This window comes from Papilio polytes, unplaced genomic scaffold, assembly GCF_000836215.1.
Source record: "Papilio polytes unplaced genomic scaffold, Ppol_1.0 DF823823.1, whole genome shotgun sequence".
NCBI classification, from domain to species: domain Eukaryota; kingdom Metazoa; phylum Arthropoda; class Insecta; order Lepidoptera; family Papilionidae; genus Papilio; species Papilio polytes.
The window spans coordinates 71941-81456 of NW_013525381.1; the positions used below are offsets into that span (position 1 = coordinate 71941).

The 9516-nt window shown below is 33.1% G+C and overlaps 1 protein-coding gene across 1 annotated transcript in view; it reads left to right on the top strand.

Moving 5' to 3' along the window:
- The first annotated feature begins 2621 nt into the window (after nucleotides 1–2621).
- Nucleotides 2622–9516, top strand: part of LOC106103317 — a 17956-nt gene continuing 11061 nt past the window's right edge. Inside the window, exons 1-5 of the mRNA XM_013283053.1 lie at nucleotides 2622–4569; nucleotides 4937–5175; nucleotides 5262–5485; nucleotides 5574–5722; nucleotides 7640–7824. Of these exons, the coding sequence (XP_013138507.1) occupies nucleotides 3147–4569; nucleotides 4937–5175; nucleotides 5262–5485; nucleotides 5574–5722; nucleotides 7640–7824 (2220 nt within the window). The 5' untranslated portion in view covers nucleotides 2622–3146. The remainder of the gene's footprint in view (nucleotides 4570–4936; nucleotides 5176–5261; nucleotides 5486–5573; nucleotides 5723–7639; nucleotides 7825–9516) is intronic.

Genomic DNA, 9516 nt, shown 5'->3' on the forward strand with positions numbered 1-9516 from the left:
GGGACTGTAAAGGATAAAATAAACTTTTTATAACTTCATGCAGATAAAGCCATACGGGAATAGCTGGTGTCATTTTAAAAGCTGACAATTGTATATTACGAGTAGGTAACGTTTGGTTTATTTCGTCTTGTAAAATGTTTTAAAATAATAAAGATAGCCTAAACTCAGTTTGAAAATGGCTTGGTAGTAAAGATTTAATATTTCAGAAGCGGCGGCGAGCTGGTTTACTTAGCCGCGCTAAGTCGACACACATAAAATATTAACTACTCGCTATTCTACAGAAAGCACATAACTCGGTATAAAGTATGAAGTAATTAGGATAGCTGGTAACCTTATTTTTGTCAAGAAATATATCATAGATGGTTGTTTTTCGTATGTTTAGACAATTTTAAGATGAGTCAAACTAACAGATATTTTTTTTTATATAACATGAGGTGGCAAACGAGCAAGCGGCCACTAGAATCCGCCAAAATGGCGAAGCGACCGTTGCCCATAGACATCCGCAATTGCAAATGCTTTGCCTACCCTTATACGACGTAGGAGGAGACGCACATAAAGAGGATATTTCCCCTTCCTATTCCTTCTCCTCCACCGTCAAATCCACTTCCCCTTCCCAACCTCTCCTTATAAGAAAAGAATGTTAAAGAGAAAGGGACTTAAATTAGGCCTGTGGCAAAAATACTTGAAAATCGAAACATACTTCAAAGAAAGATCTTCTTTGAAGGACAGGCTAAAAACCAGCTCCGCATGGCTTAGGTCATGCGGTCCACGCTGAGCCTGCAGCCCATTGTTGTCGATTTAACATTATTTTTTTTATTTAGCTCATAAGAAACTGTTTTTGTGACAACAATAAAAGTATTTTTTTTTCTTTGTTTCATATGGATGATAAACTTATTATAATCGCGATCCTTATACGACATACGCTTTTATAAAAAAAAATCTACAACTCATTCTCGGATCAGAATAGGATTAATATATATTTTAACTCCCGATTAAACGTTGTCGTATTTGAATTTTTGAGAACTAGAAGTTAATTATGATTTAATTGAAATATATACATATAATAATAAAGTTAAACAACTTTGAGACGTTAAAAAATCGATTTTGTTTTTCTAGATTTTTCTAATATTTGAGAATACGTAAGATCTGAAGTAAACAAGAATTTTCCAGCTTATTTTCCACCACGTCGTGTCCAGTGTACGGAAATAGGGCCACGCCCTTAGGGTAATGTGCTCATGAATATGTTTTCTTTAGGCTTTATAAAATACGGAATGAAACATCTATGATGAGGTTGTAAATTTAATAAACTTACAAAATATCCTGTATTTGTGTAATTAAAAAAATGGTTCCTTTGTGTTATTCGTATTGTAGTTATATCTAAGGTGTTTTGAGAAAGACATTGGTTTCGAACATAAATTAAAATTAAATATATACGAGGCATAGTGAATAAGATATTTCACCGGTACTTTCTCTGAAAGGTATTATATCAGCTGTCAAGTTTAGTATGTCACCTCTGTCCTTGTATTCACATGTAATAAAACATTTTAGAAAATCATGATAAGCTCCTCTTTTGTTACAAAATAAACAAAACAGTGCTATTTATTAAGAAAATAGACAGACGTTAGTGATGAATATGTGAAAAAATTTCAAGTGAAGTGTGAACTATGCCTCTTCTATATCTTTAAGTCTCTTTGCTATCTTTAATCTACCAACATAACAAACATATAAGGATTTGGTGAGGATTTGTAATTGTACACGATCCCTAAATTAGTGTAAGTATGTAGTTTTATTCAAATAGATAATTGTTATTAGTAAGATTGCAACAGCGGACAAGGGCGTTAAACAAACAACTTTGACTTAACCTTTGTTAGGCTGCTGGTAGTTACGTTTGGAATTAAATTAAAACATACCTCATTTTAAATTCAACAAAATGTACATGTCTATTGGCAATAAAAAAATAAATGTCTTATTTCTTTAATCTGAATTTCTAATTTTTTAATTAAAAAATATGTCTGTTATTGAGGAAGTACGAGGTACATAACACTCACAACATTTTAATAATCTCCTTCTTTTATAACACAAAAAATTGTTTCAATCGACAACAATACTAGATTTAAGTTGTTTATAAAAGAAATCTTTTAGCCAAAGAGAACACAAATATTAATAAAAAATAAGTTTTACCTATCGATGTTTGTTAATTAAAATTTTCTGTTCTAATATTAATTTAAAAAACAGTAAACGAAATGATGTTGAACATTATGTCACTTTGAACAGACATGAATACCAGCAAATGTATTGCAAATCGTAATTTCAGCGATAGTAATTTGAAATCAGTGCAGTGGACCAGATTGATGGGCTGGATTCGGCATTTGACATTATGATTGTACTCGTACAACACGCCTGAATTATATCTTACATAATGCAGCTTACTTCTATACATTGAATTAAATTATTAATACAATTTGCGAGATATAAAATCTCACATAATTGAAAACAAAGTATATTCTATCTTATTTTATAGCTCGTAAATTATAAAGTAATTTTAATTTTTATAGTTAAGATTTTATTTAGTTATGTTAAAAGAATCTCAAAAATAAATCCTTTTTTCAGGAATAGAAAAACAAAGACTGTTATATACTTTAAGGAAACAGGAGATTAACAAACTCGCTTAGCTGAAGAGAGAATTAAAGAAATATTACGTCAATGTCATAGTAAGAAGAGCACGAACAATTAGAAAAAAAAAAAATAGTTCCTAAAGAAGACACTAAAACAACTCGATCCTTTCAACAAAAGACTTTACTGAAGATAAAAAATGCAATCAAAGCTGCCGTCATCAAATCACCTTGTGCTCCGGACAATCGCCTCGGCTACACTATTTTTACGCTAATCTTGGACGGCTGCCACGAAGCTTGCCCTCGTGCCCGTACATTAGAATTAACTTCAGCCGGGAAACGGTTGTTTTACCGCCAAATATCTTTTATAAACCGAATACTAAACAACACGTTAGTTTTAATACAAATCCAATGGAGTACAAATATCTGAATGAGATATGTTCAGAGCGTGCGACACAAATAAATTTCACAGCGCGAAGCTGAAAAACGTATCAGTCGAATCTATGATGGCGCCGTGAGCGTCTCGCTTCGGCCATGGTACGACTCAGATGGACGTTTACTCTAATTATAATACCTGTTATTCTCTTCGCGACAGTGATAACCGCATTCCGTATCCGTGATCTCCAAAAAAGTTCCCACGAAAGTGTTTCGGAGTTCAAAAAGAAACCAAAATGTGAAGAATGTGATGTGAATAAACTTGACCTTGATCATAAATTACATATTTACAAAACTGAAAGTGTTAAACGTTCTAATGAAGATTTTAACAAACATATTACTGAAAAGAAAAAAAATATCGAAGAAAAGACAATTGATAAAATAAAACCAGTGCTTGAAGAAATAGAGGAAGATAGTGAGGAAGATGAGGACGACGAGAACTTAATTTATCTACGTAATTTGGCTTCTAAATGGGAAGAGAAACAGAAATCTTCCAACGTCATAAGTGGAAAAGAATCTGGTAAAATAATTAGCAAGAAGAAAGAAATCGTTGTAAAAGATGATTTAAATAAAAATACTATTAAGGTAGATAGAAAAAAAGATAGCGAACACGAATACGATGATGATGACGATGATTACGATAATGATGATGTTGATGATGACTATGAAGGGGTAAGTGATAAGGGTCCTTTACGAAAGAAGACAACTGTTGGGGTTAGTAAAGAAAGAATCAATGACATAAAAGATATTGATAATGTTGACGACAAAGATGACGATGATGATGATGATGATGACGACGATGAAAGTGATAGTGACAACAGCGACTTTATGAATACTAAAGAAAAGCTCAAAGATAAGTTTACTAAAGTTAGTTTAGGTTCTCGAGAAGATAAGACACCTTTAAAGCATTTAAAAGTAGGAAAGTCAATTGGAAAAGATACAGCATTGCCAAAAGAAAAGAATCCAGATATATTTAAGACATCTGAAATTAAAAAAGAAGTCCACAGTAATATTGCAGAAGAGAAGACCAAGGTAAGGGCTATTAAAGAAAACAACGAAGAAGAATCAAAAGAAGTAGAAAATGTGCTTAAAGACGTAAAAATTAAGAAACCAAAGTCAGAAAAAGTTGTTGACAAACATAGTGTAAATAAAATACAGCCACAAGAACTTCCTCAAAGCGACAAAAGTGAGATTCATAAGGTTATTAAAGAAGTTAAGAAAGACACGAAACCAAAGATTGATGTCAAGAACAAACAAATTAAAGACCCAATAAAAATTGAAACTTCATCAAAAGAAATACACTTTGATGATTACAAAAATGAGAGTCGAGAAGACAGTCGATTAAAGCATATTACAGATGCTTTATTTAGAAGAAACCTTCTGAAAAGTGAATTCGAAGATTTTTATGCATTTCTACCGACTTTTGCGCCAAATTTTACACGCGTTCAAAATCCTGAGTGCAGGCGTCATGGACAAATACTTCTTAGACAATTACGCGGTGCAAAGCTATGGGCATTAAGTAGTAAGTAATTTTTTATCCAATTACAATTTATTAATCCCTTGCCTGATTATTATTTCCTTCTTAACTAAGTTAATAATATAATTTTGCTTAGAAATAGTATGAAGAACGGTTAAATCCTGAAAAAATTGACTTTTTGACATAATTGGATTTAGATTTATTTATATCCTTTTGTGTAACAACTTTTATGTAGACAAAAATACCGCAGAATATTAATGGTATAAAGTTAAGATTTATATCAAAAAAGAAAATAAGCTAAATAAGCCTTTGTGAGAAATTTTAAAACCACACGACCTTTGTTAATAATTCATCAGTCTCGAAGGACCATTATTATGTAGACATTGCTACATTCAAAGGTGTATGTTTTCAGTGCTCGACGCCACGGCCAAGATTCCCTCGGGAATACTCCACGGCAATGGCATTCAACTGGGCAGCTTCGACCAGTGCTTGGGGAGCCGTGCACGTGTTCAACTGGACACTGGGAGCATCGTAAAGGTCTACGGAAAGTACTGCTTAGCTCGCGTTGATCTGAAGTCTGAACATAAGGAAATGGAAATTCCCGTACATTTGGCGCAAGCTAAGAACTTGATCAAGAGTCGAATTGATGATGTGAGTATGAATTTTATACAAAGTATACTTAGGGGGTATTTCGTTAGGCTTAAAGATTATCTTTGTTCTTATAATGACTCGTTCAGCCAGGTCACTTTGTTCCGCGCTTCTCCACGTTGAGTTGGGGCGTGTGTGTACCCGCGCCCTGCAGCCCAGAAGACGTCGAGAATATAGTGAGAGATGCGATCAAGCATTACCAGTATACTAGTGGAGTATCCTTTAAAGTTAGAGTCGATGAACAAGATTGCCATGTACAGAAGAAACAAGCATGGTGGGAAGAATGGCTTGGAATTCCAACTCTTGTCACTTTGTAAGTTATGACTATATTCTATTCACTGATGTTTAATTTATTACGTAATTGTTAGTGTGTAATAATGAAATAAATATCCTGTTTTCAGAGCTTTGTACGGTGTGGTCGTTTTACTGGTGGTAGTTGCTACGGCGCAAGATTTCGTTGCAAGGCGAAATAATGAGGAAATCAATGACGAAGCGAAAGATGAAAGCGACCAAACAGAATCAAAAGATCAGACTGGCCAGCGGCCTGAAGGTAAGAATTTCATAGTTCATTTGTTTGTTAAGTACTGTTGGGCAGAATTTTCTTGTAAAATTTTGTTACAACATAATTTCTGTTAATTAAATGTATAGTTGCGCTTTCTGTAGGTGTCTAATTTTAAGATATAGTAGTATTTAGTCTATGGTTCCAGTTCAAGGTGGATTGTGAGTCATCCTGAGCAAATGATAGAAACACACGCAGTGAAATGATCAATAAGTGTTAATTGATTTATTACATTGTAAATACATTGAAATATCATTTTATAAACATTTTTTGCAAAACGTAATAAATAATTTATTTATCAACATGTCTAGACATCAAAACTCAATTCATTAAGATAGGTCTTGAATGATTTCTTACATCGTAGATTTTGTAGGCCGTTGAAAGACATATCTAATGCGTAATTAAAAGTAACTTATGTTTGAAACGTGATCGTTTCAATGAACCCAACATTGTTTATTGTTTCTTAATTACATCAATCCGTTCGGCTTCGGCCAGTAAATCAAATGATCACGGGTCACGAACGCCGTATCGAAAATTATGTCGCATGTCCATTGATTTCGAACGATTAGCGTACGTGACCGAGCCCAGTGCAATATTGCCCGGACCAGACTTGTATACGTAATTTATGTTAATTAACGTGTCATCGGTATTCGGAGTCGATTTGAATCGCAAACGGGCCGGAGCACCGCGACTCGTTGCCGAAACAAAGTGGGTTAAGGTCGAACGGATGTTTGGGGTTCAGCGATAATTTATGAAAATGCCTCGTTTCGTTAACAAAAACACTTTAAGCAAACAATGTACAAATTGAAATTAAGTTGATGTTAAATGTAATCAAACCATGGATATGACTCATAATTTATTTAATTAATGCAGCAACGCATCAGATATTTCGACTATTTAGGTTAATTTAAACAAATTCCTATACTAATGATTTAGGCATCACAAATATCGAAATATTAATTTTAGGTTAAGTTGAAATTGTTTTAATTTCACATGTTTGATGTAAACTAGTAATTTCTTAACTGATTATCTCCACTATTTTCTAGTTTCGTAGAAGTCGATAAGTTATTCATTAAATACCACTACCATACAATGTATTTACGGAAAAAATTAAGTCCTTCATCACCTCAACCTTTTCCACAAACAATTTTATACTTTCATTGCTTTCATAAGACACACTTGCAGCAAATTAATTAATCAAGTGGTAATTTTTGCAATAATGTAAAATCGTATGGCTAATTACGTCTTCGCCTGTCAAACTTTGAATAACAAATAAAAACGAAAATATAATTCATTTCACACTTGTGTTTGTGTTACGAAGTTTGTTTTCATAAACAAATTTGGTCGTTAGAAAACGACTAAGTTTCGAAGTCGATTTCTTTTCTAAATCAACGAGCGACGTAATTTGTTATGCAAATTGCCTCCGTCGACACTTCTGCCTCACGTCAAATTTAAGCATGACTTATTTCTTGATTTATTCTTGTTTATTTATGAGCTTTTTTCATCCGAAGCTTTTGAATCGAGTTCTTTCGAATTCTATATAATGGAATAACAAGGGCCGATTCTGCGCGCTGTGTGCCTAAAGAAAAAGATAAATATTTAAATTCAACCATTATGTTGATGGTTTATCCGCCTTTTAATTCGTCGTTCGTAATTCTTTGTGCGTATTCAGAATAATTGACCAAATTTAAATGGTTGAAAATTCACAACCTACAATTCTGTTTTCGGATTTCTATCAAAAGTAATTTCTAAATTAAATCTCGAATACAGTGACCGTAGCAACAAACTTATAACGTATTAATAACGACATTTAGTAGTCACTATATTTAATAAAAAAACATACACGCATTAATAACATAGAATACAATTGTAATATTCGAAAATAAAGAAATATTTCTTTCGTTTCAGGTGAGAGCGCAATCAGCGTGTTTTCGTTGTACCGCACCGTACGCAAGCTGGTGGCTCCTGCGACATCAGACGAGATCTCCTGCATCCACGGCGTGCGGGCCATTGCCACCATCGCCCTGCTCATTGCTCATAAGTTTCTACCCGTTGCTTCTACACCTTACACCAACAGGCTAATGATAACTGAGGTTTGTGAAATTGAAGGAGTGTGTTACTGATCAGTCTGTAAAAATGCACCTAAATGACTAATCTATTTTTCGTAACTGATATGTTAACTACCACATAATATACCAAAATTAATTACCATAGTTTTATTTGTCAGTAAATACGATACAGTGAAAAAATATCAAATATTCTTAAACGGTAATTTGATATTTAATTATGACAGGGGCTGAAATTAAGAAAACTACACGTACATGGTTTTTATTTATTGCTCATTAAATTACATCTGTCCCGGGATTTGAACGAAACTAGTTTGTAATTGTTTCGAAAAGGTTTAGAGGTCCTGGTAGGATACGTGCCGCTCATACTAAATTGACTAATTGGTGGTCAGCTTAAACTATGCGTTCGTTTTAAAATAAATGTACACCTGAATTCATAAATGAATCATCCATTTTGTTTAAATTCACCGCACAAATGATTAGGAAGGACATTTTTTTATTTTGTTATAAAAATTACAAATGTAGGAGTTTGTTGTTTATCAAAGTTCTGATTTTTCCTATCACAGAAAAATATTCTCAATTTAATTTGCGCGCAAACTATTTTGGTCTTGTCGAAGAAGTTGAGACAGCCTTATAGTTTTAAGGTCCTATTTGTAACATACTAGTATAAAGTTATCGTTTTCCAGTATCTCATCATGTAGCACAAATCCTGATTCTATAGCAATCCTCCCTATGGTCAGCGAACAACAACACATAAGTCAATATAAATCAAGAAACCAAAGCCTCATAAATAAGACTAAAACGTTGGATTATAACGAAAGACATCGCGCTTATGCTCTGAAACCTTGGATCGTCGCCAGATTGTTATTTGCCGTATCTGGCCCGTGCAACAAAATTGTGTTTGGCAATGCGAAAACTTTGTTTATCTGTGGAACTTCTAGTTTTTTGTTTATGTTAAACTGAACGGGCGAAAGCGAAAAAGTTTTGATTCTACTCTTTAATCTGACATCTGTAAGTATCGTAAAATACGTCGACGGATCCCAGTCGTCTGCCATCAAAGCCTGTCGTAACAATGAAGCCCGGCGATCATTGCTCGATACAGATAAAACATTTATACTTAATCTGGATTTAGACAACAGACAGTAAACTCTTTATTGGCATTTATACGACTACTTTTAGATCTTTACCTTGATTCATTCTGTTATCGTATTCTTTGTTATGTACTTATTAGTTTTAACGCCATTTTTTTTCTTTATACTTTCTGGTTTTACTCATTATTGATTCACTTCTTGAATAAACACCATCTTAAAAATATCTTCTAGATAATTATGTTCAAAGCGAACCAGTTATCGTGCTTATTTTTGTTCCATAATCAAAACACTAACCCGGTTTACGGAGTAATTTTATTAATTTAATGGCCAGTAATTCCGATGCGAATATGGTCGGTAATTGTATAGCTTGTAATAACTTTCTTATTCTGTGGTAGCGGCAGAGAATTAGCATGTGCAAATATACTGAAACACGATATGTTATAATATTTTAACATTAATATATGTCATAGAATTAATATTTATAAGATTAGCATGAAAATGAAATTATTTTTTATAGATGTAATCATATAAACTTAAATGATTTTTGACCGACTTCCCAAAAGAAGGAGGTATTCAATTCGTCGGTATATTTTTTTTTTTTTTTTTTTTTTTTTTTTTTTTTTTTTTT